The sequence below is a fragment of the Ptychodera flava genome, chromosome 16 (genome assembly GCF_041260155.1).
Source record: "Ptychodera flava strain L36383 chromosome 16, AS_Pfla_20210202, whole genome shotgun sequence".
Lineage (NCBI taxonomy): Eukaryota > Metazoa > Hemichordata > Enteropneusta > Ptychoderidae > Ptychodera > Ptychodera flava.
The window spans coordinates 5,723,553-5,747,053 of record NC_091943.1 but is presented as its reverse complement, the minus strand read 5'-3'; the positions used below and the strand labels follow the sequence as shown (position 1 = coordinate 5,747,053).

The window sequence follows — 23,501 nt, the reverse complement described above, 5'->3', positions numbered from 1 at the left end:
TCTTAATAAAGCGGATTTACTTCTGGGCAATCTACTGGAAATTATTTCTAATTCCCCTGCAACTAACTGAGCTAATGTTAACTGTTCATAGTCCAAAGCGTCCGACCTATCTGGGTTTGGGTCTCTTGTAAATTCGTGAGGCCAAGGCACGTATTTCTTGACTCGGTCGGTAGGTTTACGCTTGACACCGCTCTTCATCCTCTTACCTTTCGATTTAGGTTCGTCACAGTGGCCGAGAAGAGATGGTGACACGTGTGCATGACGTCGCGAGCTGCGTCGTTTGTGTGTAGAACCATTCGATATGTGGCTTTTCTCTAAATCCGAATACTGAGTGTCCGTCGAGCTACATGAAGAAGAACCACACCAAGATGAACCTGTTGAGTCTAACAACCTGTCTACCGCTTGTTGCAAACTGGCATTGGTCTTCAGGTCTTCAACGTTGCACGAGTAGTTGGCGATGTGGATGGTGAACCAGTTGCGCCTAGTGATTTGGCAACATTGTTACTACCCTGAGTGGCGCCGTCGTGTGTTGAGCGGGAAAGTCCAGAGAAACCCGCCAATTTATCTGTTAAAGCCTCAACTTTCGCTGTAAGCTCATCAACTTGATCCTGGAGTTTGGGTTTAGACTTACGAGCACTGCTGCGGGTACGAGTGGTCTTTCCTTCCGTATCGCCCGGAAGTATTCGTGGGAAGTTCACCGTCAACTGCGCTGACACATGTGGCATGCCCCATGAGTTTGTGGGCATCCGGATCTGTACCTTCCCCCTGACCATGTAGTTGCTGACTATCCACTGGGCTCTGCTCAGGATCCTTATCAGACATCGTAATTAAGAACGGTACTAATTGAAGTGAAACAGTTCAGTAAAAAGATGGCTAAAAGTTGTCTACTGACTAACGTAAAGAAAGCACAGCTACTTGTCAGACTAGAGAGCTAAAAGTAACCTGGTGAGCATGCGTAGAAGAAATGTGGACTATACCAATATCACTCGGGGGTGAAATTAATCAAAATGGGACATTTTTACCCAATGACAGCTATGGATCTAGAACTAAAAAGTGGCAGTTTCTGGAGCATGTGCCCGCGTGTTGCCTATTTGGTGTCCACTTACACAGTGAACACAACCACGGCTTCACGCCCTTTTAAAAGGAGGCTCCGCCTTTACAAATGAAACAATGACAAACGAATTAACTTCCTGTTCTACACCAAATTTCGATATTCGATTTATTCCTAGCATATTGCAAAGCGATGGTTACATCTTTCACAATTGTTTCGTGCGAACATTGCATATGTGCTGGATTTCGAGCTAATACGCGTTTCGTTCTCTAATATCATCATATATAAGCTGGCCGCGTAATGCACGGCGTTACATGTAAATCCGATGTTGGAAATGCTAACTCTAAAACGACAATCACAGAAAGAAATATGACGATATTTCAGAATTCCTTCTTCGATTTCGACATTCAAATTCGGTTGCCTGATAATGCCACGGATTTTTGGAAACAGTTCATTTTGTTAGCGTCAGTACAGTTACTGTGAAACATGCCGCAATATGATTCTGTTTGCCGTGATATGCGTTTTTGAACAGAGATTGTAAGTTTTGGTTAAAGTTAGAATGATATTTTTGATACAGATATTTTGTCGACTTGTGTAAATAAGTATTGTAATTCTCTCTTTGCAAACATGGCTGCCTTGAGTAGGTACTGCCATGGACAGATTGAGCCGCTGACTGAATAGCAATAAAGGCATTAAAGTTGCAGTGTTTAACCATGTCTGCGAGTAAGTCAGTGTATGAAAGTGACACCCTAGTAAAACTACACAACGCAATGCTAGACAACATTGACGAACACAACCGAACTGACGGAAGGGGTCACTTTGGTGCCGAGACCAGGATGTCCTTGTATTGTTATTGGTTAGTGGAATTATCTGCTCATGGATGAGATGGTTTGGACATTACTGCAGTCAAGTTAATTCTCTTTGAAGACGGACATCCCCGGAAAAGCCATTCAAGCTTTTTGTGCTATGGATAATTAATGTAAGAATGTTCTCAAATTGAGTTTGTTGATTCGAAAGTTTTGGAAATAGAAGTTGGTTGTAAACTTTGAACAGATTGAGTGAATTTGAGAATTACAAAAGACAAGTTTTCATTTTCATAATTCGAAAATCTGTTCCATTATTCATGAGGTTTTTTGTTAGAGTGAATTTAATTTTCTTTCTTGTAAATTTCATTTGCTATACCACTGGTTGGTTTTCCAGTACAACTTTTCAAGACTCAAGATTGTTTTTGTAATCTGTTTATAACATCTGCTGTGCATTTTGTTGTATTAAGGCTGTACTATCCTCCTGTAATTAGGCTCTACTGGCTAATACATTGTCTTAACCCTTTTCCTGCCGAGCGCCCCTGTCCGTTATCCTGCCAAGTCGGTCAAAACCGGCCCCCTTTTCCGTGTCTACAGAAGATAGGCTCTCCTGCACGCTTTCCTGCCAGGCATTTGGCGGGAAAATACCGCATTTTCGGGGTACGATTACCGACCATATACGTGTTAGACTTCAAAAATTTTTGCATGCCCGTATAGAGGGGCAACCGCTGATGAGGTTGTGTCCAGAAAATGACGAGGTCTCGGGCGTTGTTTGCCCCGGGGGACGTGCACTTTTATGCCCTTTTCTAGCTTACTTTCGCAGAAGTAAAGCTCGTTCGCCGTCACGCACGGCCACACCGGGGAAACATCACCTCGCTCGTGGGTTAGTAGAAGACCCAGGGGTTAGTGCTATGGGTGCGGCAGCACCCTCAAACCTGTCCTGTTTCCCCTGGGTTGTGTCACTTGGCCACGTACTTTGAACACTTGGAAGAGTCGCACAGTGCAGTCTGCTTTGACGTAGTGTCAACGACATAGTTTCCGCCATTGAAGGAAGGCGTGTACGTAGTTTGGTCAGTTCAGTGCACATTTAGCTCATTAGTGTTACCGTTTCCTAACAGGTTAGTTTTGCAGTTGTTACTAAGGTGCAGTTTTGTACCACCTTAGCTCTGGACAGTGCAACTGCTCTATGCACTAACCCAAACGACAGATGGTTGGTACAACGTCTACGTCGCACGAGCACAGCCTCCGTTGGGCTGTGCCCCTCCCACGTGATACAACGCACGTTCATCCATTACTATAGCGTCCTTACGGATCTGCCAAAAACGAAAGTGGGGGTAAAAACAAAACAAACGAAAATATGCGATCATAGATAGTATTTTATTCGGGAATAATTTACATTATGCCGAATAATAAATCTCAGAGTCTGTCTCGACGTCCGAGTGCATGGTCCGTGTTACAAAGATTACAATCGGGGGATTGTACAAAATAATCCGTGTTTCAATTTACAATCAGCGGGATCGTAAAGCACAAACAAACGGCACAACCGTGCTCAAAATGTGATCATGGTCCGTGTTAAGAATACAGTCAAGCCACTGTGAGGCGAAGCTATCCCCTGTCCGTTATTTACGTCGGGTTCTCTTGCTGATGGGTGTCGTCGGGGCTGTGTGAGTAGAGGTCTGCACGCCAACGCTCCTCTTACCTCGTAGCATCATGCGATGATGAAAAGCCGCAAAACACTCGCCCTCGTGAAGATGAACCCCGCACAGACTACATCCTTTGGACGTCTCAGACAGTCGTCCGCTCGCAGTGGTCTTACCCTCTCTGCTGCATACTTTACAGCATTTCTGCCGCCCCTCCAAACGGCTGACAACGTGCATCGGCTGATTTTGTGGATTTATGTACGAGGCAAGAGAAACGGTGGCCTCGACCTCTCTCACACTGGGCTGCGATCGCCCACAATAACCGCCAATGAGTGTTTCCCGACACGCAGATGAAACATCTTATGGGTCAGCTTACTATCAGGGTGTACATGCTTGAAGCATATATATGCATTTACCAGGGCAACATCAATCAGGTACCATGCCAGATATGTCCACCATCTGTGATTCTTGCGCCCAGTGTGAAAGTACTTGCGCTTCTGGTTGGCTCGGTCGACACCTCCCATGTACCGGCGATAATTATACAGCGACAGAGGCACTTGTCGCTGCTCGTCTCCCTCCCCCACTGGCACGCACTCCAAGGGTGGATAGACCGTATTCAAGATCAGCACCTGAGCGTTACTATCCTGATAAGCAGTGATGTTAAGACGAGAGTCCGTTCTGGTCGTGGCTTTCATATCCCCAACAGACAGAGGAAGGCGCTTCCTCTTACCCGGCGGAATTAATTGAGGGGGCATGGTGCGACGATTACGGCGGTTAAAACTCCCGACCATGTAGATCCCGGTCTCCATCAGCTCTCTAGCAGTAACGACCGTGCTAAACAGGCTATCACAAAATAGGCTGTGATTATATCCACAAAATGGCTGGACCAGCTCCATCGTAATTCTTTTCACCACACCTCGCTCCTGCCGTCTCCCATCAGTCCGATCCCGAAATTTCACACCTAGGTACGGTGCAAAGTTAGCGATGTATGCAGTGGTGGAGTCGCACAGCTGCCATATCTTAAAACCGTCTCGGTCAGGCTTATGCGGTAATCTCTGCTTAAATTTAGAACGGCCCTTAAATCGCACCATGCCCTCGTCGATGGAGATCTCTCTACCCATCTTATAATTATTTACGCACCTGTCAACTATGGGCTCCATCCATGGATTGATTTTATAAAGGGGATCCTCCTGACACCGACGTCGGCGGCGTGCCTCATCAGGATCACGACGTGGATCGTTCTCTGGGTCTGCCAGATGAAAATATCGCATAAGCTGCTGAAAGCGACTGCGGGTAATCACAGTAGAAATACCCTGGTTTCTCAGAAATGGATCGCTAGACCAATAATCCTCCACTGATGATTTACGGTCGATACCCATACAGACTAAGACGCCAATGAACGCCTGCACCTCTCGGTAGTCAGCGTTACGCCAGTATTTATCGATCTTTCTAGCGAAATATCGCTGGTGGAATTTGGCGTATTTATTAGTCTCGTCCTTTGCCAATCTGATCAGTGTAGCTGGAATAAACTTAAAAAAGTAATCGATCTCACGGGAGTGGCTGGGCAAGGTGAAAGTCGGTCCTCTTTCATGGTCAAACTCGATCTCCTCAAATATATTAGCATCGGTAGTTTCTGACATACGCCAGACAGGAGGGGTGTCGTCCTCCGCCAACACAGCAGCAACGTCATCATCGTCGTCAGAGCTTGCCTCACCTACATACTGCCTGTCATAAAAGTCATCGTCCTCTGCCGCATCCTCGTCAACCTCCGAGTCGGACTCAGCGGTGATATCACCGTCGTCTGGGCGTCTGGGCCTGAACTCGCCCGTAGCGGCATCAAGGATCATATCTGGCTCAAAATCAGGTGGGCTATCCTGATAACGAACCCTCCGCACTATCTTTTTTCGGCGGGGACATCGCAGCACACGAAACTATGGCAGGAGCGGGCTGGGCAGCCTCTGCTGATGACGAGGACTCAAGCTCTTTCGCACTGGGCACAGGAACCTCTCCTGACGCAGGATGAGGGCTCATGGTGCACGCAACAGGTGGTGTCTCTCCCGGAGCAGCCGGGGGAGAACCAATGGCATCAGCCGTCTCGTTACTAACTGTCTCACTAGCAGCAGCAGACGTAGTCTGTGCAGGTGAAGTATCTCCCACAAGAGCAGCAGATGTCTCTGCAGGTGAAGTAGTCTCTCCCGGAGCAGCCGGGTGAGAACCACTGGCAACCGGTGACCCGTCATCATCATCATCGGCAGAACGATCAGTCTTACGTTTACGCTTACCACTGGGTTTTCAGCCGGAGATAGCTTCGCCTTACGGGAGCTTTCTTGCCCGACTTCTTAGAACGTTTACTAGGGACATCACAACGATCGCTACCACTACCGCCCGGAGACTCTGCATCTTTGAGCTTCAGTCGTCTGCTCGCCTTCAGAAAACTTTTGCGGTCCGTCAAGCTCATGTCTGAACAGTGTCGACAGACTAGCAGGTCCACCCTTTTAAAGCCACAGGGAAACAAAGCCCTGGACATGATTGACGCAGGGGTGTTTATATATGCAGCCACCTGTTATTATAATGGACCTACGGCAATCAGTCCACCAACCGGCGCTGACATTCCTACCCGTCATGTAAATTGCCTGTCCGTACCATTTGATATGCTAATAATACTCATTTGCGATGCAAATCCCTCGAGCACTTAGCATAACATAGTCAATGTCATTAGCATCTCAACTTGACATTCCGTCCAGCTGGGTACGTGGCATGCGCACCTGCCACCCAAGGACGTTGGCCCAACCCCATGTTTAGTACGGGTGGGAAACCCGTATCTTTAACCTCATGTCCCTTCTAAGTACGCCTGCGCAGGGCGTATTGTCATCCAAGTCGGTGACAAGCCAACCCGACAGATCGCCCATTAAGCAGTAATGGACTGGCCGTCTCGTTCTTGTACGGCAACGAACAGTGCTTCAGCGGCTTGTTTAGGTCATAACCATCGCCTGCCGAGCGGCTTACCCAACTAAGGCGGTCAAAGATGAAGGATGCCAAAATTGTCAACAGCTGTCTCGCCTCATCCGTTGGGCAAACATGGCTCCTTCAAATAACGTGGCCAGCACGTCTACGTCATCAGCGGTGATGACGACCCGTCATTGACGCCCGAGTGCGTAAAACTCGGAATATACCGACAGGTACCTCTACCTGAGTCGGTCATACTACGGTATAAACCAAACACAGGTCTGCCAACTCCCGTTAGACTCGGCCGTTAGCCGAACTTCACAGGGACAACATAGGCGTAACAAGTCGGTGAACAACGGTTCACGCACCTAACCGCAGCCGCCAAGTCGGTGAACAATGGGATCAAATTTCGAGGCCTGTTCGTGAATGGCAAGGCTGAGGCGGTGTGTTTCGTTGCACGGCTTGAACGTCTAGAGCCAAGTGCAGCCGACAACGTCCGACATCTGAGTGGGTAGTCTTTTCAGAAGGTAACAAGTCGGTTAAAAGCGGTGGTTACCCTTCACAAATGTCGCTCAAGTCCGTTCGGATCAGTTCCATGTCAGGGACTAATCAAGCCGAGTCCGTCAAATCCGTCCGCACTTCCCGTCAATCAGGACTAAGTCCGTGATTTTCGTCTCGCACCATTGGCAAAAATTGCACCGCCAGCTGAGGCGGTCTTAGGCGGTTGCCTTACAGATTAGCGTTGCCGAGACGGTCAATTTCGGCCGCAATCTATGTAGTGCCTCAGAGCCAAGTTAGCCCAAACTCCGCTAGGATACGTCACCGTGCTAACCTGCCAAGTACGCTACTCGTCCCCCCCAAAAAAACCAGTCCCCCAACGGGGTAGGGGACTGGCTGGGTAGCTTCTGCACCTTTCCCTGTCGTTGGACTCCCTGTGAACCCATTTCGAGAGCAAACGCCGTTCCTCGCCCAAAACCTGTCCTCGAACGACCCCTAGCGTGAGCAAGGGTTTGCTACACGTAGTTCCGTCGACTAGGCAGGAAAGGGGGTACCAAAAAGTAGCCCGATTTCCACCGCCTTAGGAGAATAACGGCCGTGGCTGCTCAGCTTCTAGCTACACCGAATTTCAAGCGGATTTTCACCGACTTGGCAGGAAAAGGGTTAAAGTTGAAGTGTCTCTTACACACTTAAATTGATAACATCTGCTGTACATTTTGTTGTATTAAGGCTGTAATATCCTACTCTGTATATTAAGGCTATACTGGCTATTATATTGTCTTAAGGTTGAAGTGTCTATAATACAATTGAAAGATTGTTCTGTACACCTGATTTCATTCAGGTTGAGTTTGTATTGTAGATTTTCACATATTTTCAAAATATTTGAAGTGTTTATTGATAGAACATTGACAAAATGCAGTATACACCAGGTCCTGGTGATGATTTGTTAACATTTGATTTAGTTGGCCCTGATTCCAGTATTACTCCACCTAGTAATAATCAGTCCACATTACCACCACCTAGTCAACATGTTCCTCATATGTCTTATTATGATAAAATGCCTATGTTAGCTCAGCCACCTTTTATACCATCTGAAAATATTGGCTTGCCCAGTGCAACATCAACACAATACAGGCCTATAACAAATAACATGACATGTGGAAATGTGTATGCTAGTCAACAACAAAATGTAGGTGTACAACCAGGCCAAAGGGAGATTAATTACTGCCCTCCACATTTGCAACCTCCTTTACAGTCACGCGCACAGACTATTCCCACATACAATCAACAGATACAACCATATCCACAGACTCAGCCATGCCCTGAATACAGAATAACATCCTCTCATCAAGTACGTGGTGTACCAATCTTCAGTGGTAGTCCAGATGGCAAAGTTTTGGTGGAAGATTGGATTAGAGATATTCAGTACTTGTTTGAAGCTGGGCCAATGCCAGAGTCTTTGAAGTTTTCCACGGTTATTCGACATTTAAGTGGTGAAGCTAGGAAGTTGGTCCTCAACTTGCCACCTGGTGAACAAACAGTACAGCGAGCATTTGATGAACTACGTGCTGAATATGGTGATGGTTTATGGTCAGTAGATCCTATGGGAAATTTCTATGAACGAGTACAGCGCCCTGATGAATCTCCTCGCTCATTTGCAATTGCTCTAGAAGATATACTCAGGAAAGTTGAAAGTAAGCTCAACAATGGTAGACCATTACCAGACCGAGACTACAAACTTACTCATCAGTTTATGAAGGGTCTGCGTGATCAAGAGATATATCAGCGATTAGCACCTATGAGAGTACGCGAGATGACATTTGGTCAGCTGCGAAATGAACTTCGATACATTTCAAGAGAGGAAAGGATCAGTTTTACCAAACCTAGGAAAAGTCAAGCACAGCCTCATGTAACAAAGGATAATAGTGCACCTGTTAAACAAAAGGCAGGTGATAGTGCATCCCAAGATAGTCAGCAGTTGTCAGAGGTAACCAAGTTGTTACAAACAATTGCCATGAATCAAGAGGAGCAAAATAAAAGGATCTTAGAGCTGGAAGGTAAAGTGACTGTCAAGAAAAGTAGTAAAGAGTATGTCTGCCATCGCCAGGACATATAGCAAAAGGCTGCCGTCTAAGCCACTACCTGATCAGTCAAACAAAGGAGACAAGTCTTTAAAAGGATAAAGCCTGTGAAAGCGGGACATTTCACAGGCGGAAGTCATCGCAGTCCCAAACACATAATAAAGATTGATTCATCTTCTGGCCAACAGAGTGAAGTGGTGAAACAGTTTGTAGGACCACTAAGTGAAACTGAAGTAGAGGTTAATGGTGTTACATGTAAGGCACTTATAGATACTGGATCTCAGGTGACTACAGTAACAGAATCCTTCTACACAGCTCATCCTCAACTTGCAAGCCAGACACCTGAATCTACTGATGTTTTGATAGAAGGGGCTGCAGGTCATGATGTTCCTCATGGTGGTGTGATTCGCCTGGACTTGACATTCCTTGGAAGAACATACACTCAGGTGCCAGCATTTGTTGTTCCTAATACAGAGTATCATCTAGATATGTACCATTGCTTATTGGAACTAATGTAATCCATTCAAGTCAGAATGATTTGAGAGCCCTTCATGGTCGCTGTTTTCACAGCAAGGTCAAAAGAGCCTCAGATGTATGGTATACTGCTTACAGAGAACTCGGCAAGTCTGAACTTGGTGGGAGGACAGGTAGAATTGGTCAAGCTAAGTACTGTGGTCGTCGTCCTATGGTAATTCAACCAGGGTAAGAAACTCATGTCGTGCTCCAAGAAGTCCAATTGGAGTTCCCTACACAGCTCTTATTGAAGGTCCACAATCAAAGCATTTGCCAACTGGAATTTCTGTTGGTAAAATTTTAAATGACGTTCAAGATGGGCGTACCAAAGTCAGAGTGTTCAACCAGACCAGTAAATATTTGGCCGAAGACTTATCTGGCTTAAGTACATGCGTGATTGATGAAGAAGAGTTTTTTGTCTTTGGTAGTCATGCTGATGAGAAGAATGGCAATACAAAGTCTCTTTCAACTCCTGATGTAAAAGGAAGAGGAAGAAAGAAAAACAGAATGAGACAGATTCATAAACGGGAACATGCTCCACTTAAAATCCAACCATCTACTCAGTGTCACAACATCATCAAGGATGAGAAACAAAGTAAATATTCTCTCCCAGATTTGACTGATTCTGCAGTTGAAAATCAAGAACAACTACACAAGTTGGAAGTCTTGCTTGAGAAGAACTCTGACATATTTTCAAAGCACTCACTCGATTATGGATGAACAGCAACAGTTAAACATGAAATACCATTAATTGATAGCCAGCCCTTCCGTCTACCTCCACGTCGGATTCCTCCTGCTCAGTACCAAGAGGTTAAGAAACATATTGAAGATATGGCAGCTGCTGATGTTATTAGACCGAGCAAAAGTCCATATGCAAGTCCCATTGTTGTCGTTAGGAAAAGAGATGGTACTCCTAGAATATGTATAGACTATAGATAATTGAATCTGCGTTCTATCCGTGATGCTTACCCTCTACCCCGCATTGATGATGCTCTAGAATCATTGGGAGGTGCCAAGTATTTCTCAACATTGGATCTCACTGCTGGCTATTGGCAAGTAGAAGTTGAGGAGCGAGATAAACCCAAGACAGCATTCACCACGCCTATGGGATTGTACGAGGCAAACAGAATGCCATTTGGTCTACAAAACGCCCCGGCTACATTCCAGAGATTAATGATGTCATGCCTTGGTGATCAGCATTTCTCCACTGTATTGATATATTTGGATGACATCATAATCTTTTCAAGGACTTTCGATGAGCATCTTGATAGAATGCAGCTAGTGTTTGATCGACTACGTGAGCATGGTCTAAAGTTAAAGCCACAGAAATGCCATCTTCTTAAGAAGGAAGTACATTACCTCGGCCATGTGGTGTCTGCAGATGGTATCAGTACAGATCCTGAAAAGACAAGAGCGGTGAAGGATTGGCCTCGACCAAGTAACAGGAAAGATCTACTGAAGTACCTTGGATTTACAGGCTACTATAGAAGATTTATTGAAAGTTACAGTAAGATTGCTGCACCATTGTTTAAACTCACCTCTGGAGATCCTAGTAGACGTCAAAAAGGAAATGGTCTAAAGAAAGATGTGCCACCGTTTATCTGGAGTGAAGCATGTGAGGACACATTCCAGTGTTTGAAGCAGAAACTCCTTTCAGCACCCATCCTTGGCTATCCAGATTTTACCGAACCATTCACATTGCAAATTGATGCATCATCGCAGGGATTGGGAGCGGTTTCGGTTCAATAACAAGATGGAAAAGATAGAGTCATCGCTTATTGTAGTCGTGGCTTACGACCACCAGAAACCAGATATCCAGCACACAAATTGGAATTTCTCTGTTTAAAGTGGGCTGTAACAGACAAACTGAGAGATTATCTGTATGGAAATCAGTTCACAGTGCTTACAGACAATAACCCTCTGGTATATGTGATGTCGTCTGCCAAGTTAGAAGCCACTTGTCAACGCTGGGTTTCACAGCTTGCTATGTTTGACTTTGACATTAAATATCGACCAGGCAGAAGCAATGCCAACGCAGATGCATTGTCAAGGATACCTAAACAAGATGTTGCTCAAACTCTGAAGGCAGTATGTAATGTGTCGCAGTGCTCAGATGAAGCAAATCCCATGTCAGGGAATGAAGATGGTACAAAAACTGTTCCTTCGTATTCAGACACACTGCCAGGTATGACATTACAGGATTTGAGATTTTGTCAACAGCAGGATTCTTCAATATTTGAGGTTATCCAAGCCAGACGCTCGTCTAGGAAACCAGGAAGACGACAAATGAAAGATTTCAGTGCAGAAACTAGGTTGTTAGTACATCAGTGGGAAAAGTTGGTTACTCGAGATGGTGTTCTTTATAGGAAGATTCATCCACCTAAGGGAACTGAAACATTTCAGCTCGTTTTGCCACTCAAATATAGACAAGATGTCTTCCAGAAACTTCATTGTGAAATGGGTCATTTGGGATTCGATAAAACTTTGGATCTCATACGTTCACGTTTTTATTGGCCTAAGATGTACATGCAAGTGAAAACTTGGTGTGACCAGTGTGAAAGATGTTGTCTCAGAAAAGCTGATGTCAAGACCGTGCGAGCACCCTTAGTTAGTGTCACTACATCGGAGCCATTGGAACTAGTGTGCATAGACTTTTTGACCTTGGAACCTTCAAAAGGAGGTGTTGAAAACGTGCTAGTTGTTACTGATCATTTTTCGAGATATGCCCAGGCTTATCCTACATTAAACCAGAAAGCGACAACAGTTGCAAAAGTTCTGTGGAAAAACTTCATGTGTCAGTATGGTTTTCCTCTCAGATTGCATTCAGACCAAGGAAGGAATTTTGAAAGTGCCCTCATAAAGGAACTCTGTCAGATTACTAATACGATCAAGTCCCACACTACACCATACCACCCAGAAGGCAATGGATTATCTGAAAGGTTCGACCAGACATTGCTCAATATGCTAGGAACATTGGATCCATCGCAGAAACGTGATTGGAAAGAGCATCTGGATGCTTTAACTCACGCATATAACTGTACGCGTCACGAATCTACAGGCTTTGCACCTTTTTATTTGATGTTTGGAAGAAATCCTCGTCTTCCAGTAGATGTCATCTTTAATACATCATCTGAGACAAAAGACCACTTGGATTACAGTGAATATACCCAAGCTCTTCGTGAAAGGTTAAAGACTGCATATCGAGAAGCTTGTGACCAGGCAAATAAAGCCAGATCAAAACAGAAAGACCAGTATGATAAGAAAGCAAAGGCGGACATTCTTTCAGTTGGTGATCGTGTATTGGTGAAACTAAAAGAAGTTGGTAAACACAAGATTGGAGACCGCTGGGAAAAGACCCCTTATCTTGTTGTAGAGAAGAGGCCAGATCTTCCTGTTTACGTGGTTAAGAGTGAGTCAGGAGGTACAGAACGTGTTTTACACCGGAACATGTTGAAGCAGTGTTCATTCCTTCCTGTTGAAAGTGAGGAGACTACAGAAACAAGAGACTTTAAGAGTGATCCTGTTATGAAACCTGTTGAGGAGATGAAAGTGAAATCATAGACTGTAGAGAAGGTGATGCTATAGAGTTTATAGTTTCTGCAAATGATATTTCCGGAGTGCTGCATCCAGTTGTAGTCCAGCAGGAGGATGGTGCTGTTTCCAGAATGCCGGTAGTTCAGTTAGCACCTGTACAACATCAGGAACCAGTGTCAACTAATATCCCAGAAAACAATACAGCATTGCCTCAGCAAATCACACAAGCTTCTAGTACATCGACACAGTCCAGTTATGGTGTTCCTGTAGATGGTACTGTTTCCATACACACTCCCAGAACTCACATAACACATGATCACACAATGCCAACACATCCCTCAGAAATTTCATCAATAGATTCCAGTGGGTTCACCCATCCTATTTCCGTCACTTCTGATAATTTGCAAAGTGAGTATGATGTAACTGATAAATCTATTGAAATACCAACTCGTAGATACCCATTGAGAAAACGTAAACCTCCAGAGAGATATGGATTTATTATGTCTTTAATGAGTGAAGTAGCAACAGCAGTTTGATTTTCGTAAACCTTTGTATCAGTTTGAAAATTGCTGAAAATGACGAGCCGTCATTTTTCAAACCAGGGGAGTATGTGACCAAGATTTTTGATAAAATATAATGTATACTTTCTTTTGCATTGTAGTTATCAGCAACACGCATTCTCTTTGTGATGCATATCATAAACTGTTACGTCATTGAAAGGCGCCCTCGCGAGGCAGAGAGGAGACATCGGTCTCTTTGCTAACAGGGCTGCCTTGAGTAGGTTGGTAACTTTCTGTCACTGTTTACAATCGCTCATAAAAATGTGTAATCTTTGACATCCGAGTCTATTACTGAGATGGAATTGATATTTAGTGTCTAGAGAACTCTCAACTGTAATATTTATGAAGGATGTGTAGGATTTCGTGAATTTTGAGCATTTATATTGAGTGGATGGATTTGTTATTGATAGTCACATGTTGCATTGTAGTGCTATGGCCGAGCTGTTGTTTGTCATTCCTGCCGTCAGCTATTTGAACTTTCTCAGCTTTATGCCTTGAACACATTGATGCTCAGTAACCTAAGTAACATCCTCTGCTTTCCCAGAATTTCTGTAAACAGTTTTGACATTTTGTTAGCAGTCAGTACAGTTACTGTGAAACATGCCGCAATATGATTCTGTTTGCCGTGATATGCGTTTTTGAACAGAGATTGTAAGTTTTGGTTAAAGTTAGAATGATATTTTTGATACAGATATTTTGTCGACTTGTGTAAATAAGTATTGTAATTCTCTTTGCAAACATGGCTGCCTTGAGTAGGTACTGCCATGGACAGATTGAGCCGCTGACTGAATAGCAATAAAGGCATTAAAGTTGCAGTGTTTAACCATGTCTGCAAGTAAGTCAGTGTATGAAAGTGACACCCTAGAGGGTTTGGATTAAAACTACACAATGCAATGCTAGACAACATCGACGAACACAACCGAACCGACGGAAGGGGTCACACACACACACACACATACATACATACATACATACATACATAGGCAGACAGATGACGGACGCTTGACAGCTATTTCACCTATACCTTTCAGTCATATTGATATATAGCAATTATATGCTAAAATGAAAGTTATCAAAAGCTACAGCTAGAGACTCTTTGAAATTGCTATATTTGTACACAAGCTGACTCCTTTTATTTTTACAAGACCTATCAGAACTATTTTAACTATTTTAATTAGTAGTTAGCCATCTACAAAGTCGATTATGCTAAAATGTACCTAGTATTGTACAAAGTGGTTGACTGCCTGTCCAGTTTCCATTTAGACAAAGCCTCATTCGGGATCCGTGTAACTGGTAACCAGTATCACATGTAAAATGTGTCCTTAGTGGTCTTATTCTCTGAACACTGCCATGTTCTGGTGCCGGCAAATCTGGACATAGGTAGACAATTCCTGTAAGATAATAGGGTTTGAAAGGTAAATCTGACAACATCCTGAGTACAGGAATTAAAGGTATGAGCCGACTTTTTAAATTTTGTTCCTTATCACTTTTTGCTGATTCCTATACCTTTTGCCAATTTTCTTCACCTGTCTTATTCAAAAGAAAAAGCATGCATCTCCCGGCGACAGGTGTTTGGACTCTTCTAATTTTTCTAAGATTTTCTTATGTGTACCTCTTCTTAGGGTTTGTTTTGAAGCTCTTGAAAGTTTTCACCATCTTAGTTTTGTGAAAATTGAAACTGTAATTTTCCCCCATAGTGTTAACAAGGGGATGGCAGCCATTTTGAGTTCCCAATATCTCAGATTTGCTTCTCTATAAGTTCCAAAAATTACACAATGACACCTGATCTTTATTCTTGGTTCCAAAAGGGAATGGTTGTCACGCATATGGCAGATATCACCAACAAATAAGACATGATGTAGACACTTACTTGTACATGATGAAATTCCATCCCCTTCATAGCCAGCAGGACACTCACATCGAAAAGAACCAGGTGTATTGATGCAAGTTGCTAAGTAGTGACAAGGAGAAAGGTCTACATCTGAATATGAGTACTCAAATGGCGTGTCTTCAGCGTTATCTTCATCACTTGAAATGCCTGTTGTACATTCATCAATATCTGCCAAAAGCGAAAATAAAAGATTGTTTTTAAAGTGGTGTATAGTGTAGTGGAGGTGACAAAGCTCACTGGACAGAAAACAGCAGTTATTTTCACAAATACAAGAAGTGCTTTAAAAGTATTACACTCCCAACTCATAACTAAAACAGTTTTCACCAGCAATGTGGTATAATGTTATTTACAACATTGGTACCAAGGGAATTATGAGGCAAAATATACATAAGCATAAAAATTGCTACGAAAATTCATCAAGGCTTTGTCAAAATTTAACAAACAGCAGATCATGAGATAAAAGTCAGCAGTTCTAAAATTAAATGATGTAATGCAAATACTCCAAATGATGCTGAAGCTCACTGCTTCTAAGAGTGCATAATGCTGTGTAGATCAAAGGAGGAAATGTTCAATTAAATGAAAGAACGGCATTGCCATAGGCAAACTCCATTTAAACATATGGCCCAAATTTACAGAGCAACTCACAATCTAACCCCTGACTATATAACCAACATGTTCAATAATTATATCCCTTCCAGATCACTGCGTTCTTCCAATCAGAACCCCCTAAAGTTCCCAAAGCTCGTACAATTCTTTATCAAAACACCTTGTCTGTTGCGGGTGTGGATGAATATAACAATCTTCCCAAAGCCATCAGGGACTCCGAGTCACTGACTAGTTTTAAGAAATCTTGTAATAACTTTCTGTATTCTATTTACTTGTCTGTTGCCTCTTCGTAGTTTTTTTTCTGCAATTTGTGCTTTTGTGTTTTTTGTGTTTTCAAGTTTGTGCTGTAATATAATTTTCTTTTATCTATACGACCTCAATGAAAAGAGGTGTTTCACCTAAGAAGTTATCGAGTTTAAATAAAAAATAATAATAATAAGTGGTTTGCCATACATCCCAAATTCTACTGGTAAATCAGTCGGTATTGTTATCATCCTTAAGTTCACATTTGGGGTTTGCAATATGCTCTGACCAGCTGAGCTACCTTAAAATGTTAAAGCATTCAGTACCGGGTCAGGAAACTGTTTTACTAGAAACTAACTTGCCCATTGGTTATTGAGCCACCCTTTTTTAAGGCTGGGGGTTTGGCTTAGTGGCTTTGACTGTGATTTCTTCGCTCGGTGACTTGGTGCTAAATGTTGTGAGTTCGAATCCGATCAAAAATTTACTGAATTGATGTATACTCTTAAATGACTAAACATAGCGAAAAAGTATCAATTTGGTTTCTTTAAACAGGAATTAGGAAAATGCATGTACACAGGTATGTAAGGGTACCGAAGTGTGAGCCCCAGAAAAATGTGCATCATATAATATCATTTTCCAATGGAATGTCTGGATATGTGCCACTGTGCAAAATTAAGTATCAAACGAAATATCCAATAATTGGATCAGACCTGATCATAATGAAGTCAAGCCTAGGCTAATCTTTTCAGTCATCTCATGTAAGGAATTTATAAATGCTCGCTTACATAAATATCTACAACACAATAACTAATGAACGAAATATCCATACAATTACATCTGGATAAATGGGAAAATTAAAAATAAATGTAAGAAGAACTAGCACAGAAAAGGAATCTAAAAATTTCTGAGAAAACTTGCCACCAAAATCAAAATGGACAATGCATGAGGTAATCAAAGGACGACTCCTTTGTGACTAGTAATGTCAAATTCAAATATGCACAACTCTATACCTTAAATTTGAATTTCAAACAAAAGACGCCATGTCCAAAAGCTTCATGCATGCAATATTATAAACACATGAATAAAAAACTGTTCACTCGCTGTTGATATATGGCCTAATTTAAAATATACAGTATGCTGTACCTATGGAATTTTCAGCACAATTATTAATGTATCTAAGAAGTTTAATAAAATACTGTTCTTGAACTTTCAATTCAATATCAAATATGCAAATAATAAATATGCAAATGAGCTAAAAATAGGATGTAATACTCATCAAACTTTCTGCAGATAAATTTAAGTAAATTTAAGTAAGTGAGGACGAGAGCTCATTCCATCAATGCTAAAATACTGCTTTCGCAATGCTAAAATGGGCCGCTTAAAGCAGCATAGATGGTAAAAGTGGAAACCAATAAGGGCATTTAGCTTGCAGGAAAAGTTTCAGGATAATAAATAGATAAAAATAAATAAATAAATGGTCAATTTAATAATTAGTGTTTTGCAAAACATTGGTGTAGACTTTTTCATATTCGTTTTAAAATGTCTCATTATACACATTTGGGTATGATGTATACACAAATCATTGCATTAGGGCAACAGCGTGCACTTTGCTTGCTTCAGCGGGAGTCGAAACGCGACACATCATACTTCACCGCTCTTTAAAATGAAGTTAGTATTCGTTCATACACAAACAAATTGACACTTCCTCACAGTAACGGTATGTCAGATATTATTTCCAAAGTTGGGGATGTAACAGACCAGGGTGTTCAAACAATATAGACGAAGAAGTTCAAAATAACAATGCTCCTGTGACTGCGACGAAAGTTGACATCAGATGCAACGAGTAGTGTCAGCGTGCAGCTCTCGCTGCAACACTGCACAACTGTTCATCACAGTTGCAATCATGCCACTTCTGGATTATTCCAAAACTACACGTTTTCTGGTCCAGTTAAATCAAAATTATCTATCAAAAACAGCATGTGTGACCTCACTGTACCACCTCTTGATGTTGCGACGATTCACGCGTACGGTACATAGTGAGACAAATCTATTTTTAGTGTTGCCAAAAAAGCCAGGACTAGTGTTCTAATGTAACTTTACGGGAAATGTTTTACTTTGCTCTGAACTCGTCAGAGGCCCGTTTTCTGTGTCTGCATCAGGTCGTTTTTAACAAGTTAGTGTTCACGTTGTAATGTGAATAAAATGCATTGTTAATGAACGTAATTTGTGTGTTGTCGATGGATACTGCGTGCATGTGTTGTCAACGTAATCCAAACTTATAAAAATAGCGTCGATGACACCGTATCCCCTTCCTTGACATGTTGTCAAGTAAACAGATGTAAATGAAGGTGATATTACTCATGCTTTTTGGGTGGGGTTCACTGTATGTACCACTGTGTACTGAGTAGACAGTTGAAGTTGGTGTCGAGTGTTCGTAGTTGAAGTGAATCAATTTCTACATAAAGTTACACAAAATTATTTTTATTTTATAGGAAAGTGCAAGTAAACCTGGCAATATGAATACATATATATAAGCTATTAATTTGAACAGTTTCTTTTTTTTTCATAGTAATAGAAGTGGATACTAATTACCAATTTTTATTAAAAGGTAGATCACTTAAGAAACTGTAATTGCTAAAGTTCGTTTTTTCATAGTGTACCAAACGCGAACTGTTACGCCTCCTATAGGGCACCTCAACTTTGCATGCAGAGTTATTATACCCGGCCGCACTTTCATATCGCATCTGACTGAAATCATCTTCACTTGCCAAGGTCTCTTGTCCGGGCAGCTGGCTGCCTCCCGGTAATCGTGTAGTTAGGGGAAGTAACGGACCCGTGCGAGCGGAAGATGGATTGAAATCTCCAACGGAGTCCGTAAACTTCACTACCGCATTCGTTTGAATGTAGACAGAAGACGCAATCTACAAATATGGCATCGCTTTCTATCCACCTGGAATGGAGTAACAATGTTTCTTGACTCTCACTCCACAAATGCTTCAGCTATACAGCTCTTTATAGATGCCAGGCGGGTACTTCAAAGGCCATGGAGTGTTGTCATGCGCGCTGGTCTTCTGATCTCAAGCCGGACGCCGTCCATGATCTCTCCAATTCCTTCCAAGAATGTTAGGGAGCATTCGTTATTTACGGGAAGGGGGACTGTGGAACTTAAGCGACAAATGAAATGTGAAAAGGGACACCTCCAAATTAAATTTCTAAAATTTGACCCACCCTTTAATTCATCAATTGAAAACTGTGACCCCCACCCCTCGAAAAAAGGTTTCATCAGATTTGATTCATTAACCCTTTGCACCCTATAGCCCTGGGATGAAAAATTGGGCCTTTCAAGAGTATTTGCAAGAAAAAGTGTGACCCTCCCAAATCTTCATGTACAAAAAGCCACCCCTTCAGCCAGTGCAACACCCTGCCAGCTTCCCTCAGAATGATGTTAAACTGAATAGGGTAGTCACCACCTACAATCAAGCTTCAATAGGCACCCGGGCAATTGACTCTTATTCAACAGGGGTACGAGCTTGGTCACGATTCTCCGCAATGTACAGAATGCAAGATCAGACACCTCACTAACAATCCATCTCGGAGGACCTGCTGATTTACTGATTTCTTTCCCACAGTTCAACTTACTTACACTAAAGCATTCTACCATAAAGGTCTACCTGGCTGGCATTTGTCATCATTACATAATGGCTGGTTGGCTAAGCCCACGCGCCTCTGCCCTCAATCAACCCCACCTTCGCCTCCACTACCCGGTATAGTGAATCAACATTTTCGGAGAAAGTTTAATATCAAATTTCTTGAACACAAATGCGCTTGTAACCACCCTATTATAGTCAAATACATTTATATCAAAGTAGATACACATTAAACATGGTACATGAAACACCTTTCAAACGTCCATAAATACATAGATATGGCTAGTTATTTATTTGAAAAATATTGTTCATAGTTCTCTCATACACTACCATGTTTAGTGAATCAACATTTTTGATGAAATTCAAAAGGCCAATTTCTCTGACACACATGCACATTTAGTTACTACTTCAAGCAAAGTACATTTACATACATTATCAAACATATATAAATGTATAGATACAGCTTGTTTTGTTTGGGAAATTGTCAATAGTTTGCCTGATAGACTCCCATGTATTATGATTTGATATTTCGGGCGAAGCACTATCAGTCACATCTTGCCTGCTTATAGTTGCGCAAAATTTGATGACCCTCCCGCAAATGCATGAAATATCACGTCCCTTGCAACATGCTTGCATGATAAATCGCGACCCTCCCTCCCAAAACGTCAGCTCTCTCCCTGTAATTTCTGTCCTTAACCTACATAACAATTAAACCGATTGTTATGTACTGAAACTGTTTCAGAAATTTCTGAGGAGAATACTGAAGTAGTTAGGAGAAGGGTTAAAGGTTTAGAATGTTGGACAGGGGGTAGAGTCACACTTTAGGATAGGGGAGGGTCACATTTTACAGTACAGGGTGCACTGAATTCCCCGGCCTATTCCCCTGTGATTACTGAATGTTATCGGTTAAATGCTCATGATGAATGCTTGAGGGATAGACCTATATTACCAAGTAAACGGCCATTTACACACTGCGTGCAAAGAACAGGAATACTTACCTGATTTAACATACGAAACAAAGACAAGAAGTAGAAAGTAGATACGTATTCTGGCGAACATTTCGATTTCTCGTTTACTCGACAAAACTCATCAGGTTAGATGAACCATACGAAGTACACTCTCTTGGCACCCTTCTTCGGCCCCAGAGTGATACAAATGTTATAAATATGATCAGGTTACATTGGGATCCCTGGACTGTTGCGATTCTTTGAAACACGGATGTCCACGACTTCCATTGTGCTCATTTCCTGGTATGATCCATATCGGTTGCATTCAACACAGAAAGTTTGTTCGAAGTTCCTGAACTTTTCCACTACATTTCGATTGCAAATTATAAATAGACCATTCATTGGACAGGGAGTGTTACAACCAACTGCATTTTAGTGTATCCGAAAAAAAACTGATAAGAACAACAGTAAAATCGATTCGGTACAACTCGACAGTAAAATAGATGTGGTCAACGATTTTTAAGTATATTTTATAGGGAAAGACTGTATCATAATACTCTGTCAGGCGCATTTATTATCTGAGCGGTAATAGAGGAATCAACTCCATCTGCAAAAGTTGAAATAGTGTCTAGCAGGAGGTCATGATCAGACCATGTCAAAACACTACCCGATCCACAAACACCGGCATCGGCGTCTTATTTTTAGACCGGGAATACGTATGTGCATATGTCGCACTAACAATCAAGACATTACACGTGGTGATTGTAAATTTGCCTCGGATAGCTGCTCATCTATGTTATTCTCATGTATTGTTTAGCTCGTAATCATAGTCTAAATTTGACTAAATAGACTTTAAAGCCCACTAGCTGTAACTCTTGAAATTTGTTGACGTCAAAATATCTTCCTCTCCTCTCCTGGTTTTCCCAGAATTCTGCCCTCTGAAGAGGTATATGGGCTTTTACTGCGTTAGGAAGTCATTCCTTTGAGAAACATTTGACAACTTTGAAATTTGCTAGACAGGTCCCTAGGGATGCCCTTATTTAGATTTGTTAAAATTTTGATGAAATTGAATTTTAAGGAATCTTTTGTCATTTTTGGTAAACAAATTTCGAAAAAATCTTCAAAAAGCTATTGGTCAGAGAACTTTGAAGTTGATACACGGGTTTGTAAGGATACGGAAGTTAGATTTGTTCAAATGTAGATAGAATATGCAAAATTGTAACTATGAAAACATGAGACTGCACACCAATGAATCACAAATGATTTAGATTCAGAATTTGTTTTGAGTTGGTGTGTCGTTCAAAAACTGTTATCAGTTTGACATTCCAATAGCCTATTCAGCAATTTACCGTGTGGTGGTGGGGGATGGGGTGGGGGAATATCCAAAAGGTAACTGTGTCTTTAGATTTTGGCACTTAAAAACTATCATCAAGGGAAGGGTTGAGGCTTAGAGGTCAAACAAAATGAGTGTTTGTTACAACGTGTTTTAATCACCGACAGAACATACCATGAACATGTACATGTTGTTGCTATGGAGAAAAAAAAAATACTGAAAGACAATATGGCAGAAGTTGTAGTTCCTAGAGCTTTGACTACTCACTGCAGTTTGCTTCATCCGATCCATCGCCACAGTCATCAACAGAGTCACATTCAAATTCCCTATAGATGCACCTCCCATTGGCACAGCGGAATCCACATTGTGGGTTCTCTACTGGAAAAATGAACAAAATTAGTCGTGCAGCTTTTCTAACCTAATAAAATAGTGCAAACTGAAAGATTCCCTGCTTGAAGGGATCATCAAGACCACGAAGAGGCAAAACTTTTCAAAGTGCAACGTTTGTGTTTTCAGAGAAAAGTCATTACTTTTAAGTACTTTACCACAGAATATGTCTGGGGAACAGGTATTCAGACTCAAAATCTTACAATGCATTTTAGTCAATCACTTATTTTATTTTTTTGAAAGGCAAACATTCCTTACAGAATGAACAAAGAGATGGTAGCTGTTTTGAAAGTTGGTAAATATTGGGTAATTTGTTTCTCTGGTACAAATGTACAAAACTTTGCATGATGACCCTGATTTTTTTCTTGATTTTGAAAGGGATTGGTTTTAAAGTTTCCTTGAGGAAAGTTTGGACTAAAGTCTTTCAATTTTGTGATGCAGACCACCTGAACTTTTTTTAGAATGAAGTACCAGCTAACATGCTTTTTTCTCCTACAGCACGTTGCCAGAGTGTTAGCCTTGCAAGCAAACAGCATGGAGTACTATACACAATGTTAATGTGATATATGAATCTCAGTCAAGACTAAAATTAAGCTATCAACAATTTAAATTTCTCACACACATGTACAGCCTGTGTTGGGCCATTAGTGACTTTGCATTCATCATAATTTGGGGGGGGAGAGACAAATGTTATAAATATGATCAGTTTACATTGGGATCCCTGGACTGTTGCGATTCTTTGAAACACGGATGTCCACGACTTCCATTGTGCTCATTTCCTGGTATGATCCATATCGGTTGCATTCAACACAGAAAGTTTG

The 23,501-nt window shown here is 41.9% G+C and overlaps 1 protein-coding gene across 6 annotated transcripts in view; it reads right to left on the bottom strand.

The window, feature by feature from the left end:
- The window catches only part of LOC139152625 (P-selectin-like), a 117,971-nt gene that overhangs the window by 51,580 nt on the left and 42,890 nt on the right, over positions 1–23,501 (bottom strand). For 3 of the 6 annotated variants that reach the window (XM_070725867.1, XM_070725870.1, XM_070725871.1), the window contains 3 exons: positions 22,561–22,671; positions 15,497–15,685; positions 14,844–15,017 (listed from right to left, as the gene is read on the bottom strand). In XM_070725867.1, coding sequence (XP_070581968.1) covers positions 14,844–15,017; positions 15,497–15,685; positions 22,561–22,671 — 474 coding nt within the window. The remainder of the gene's footprint in view (positions 1–14,843; positions 15,018–15,496; positions 15,686–22,560; positions 22,672–23,501) is intronic. The other 3 variants (XM_070725872.1, XM_070725873.1, XM_070725868.1) reach the window with 2 other exon arrangements.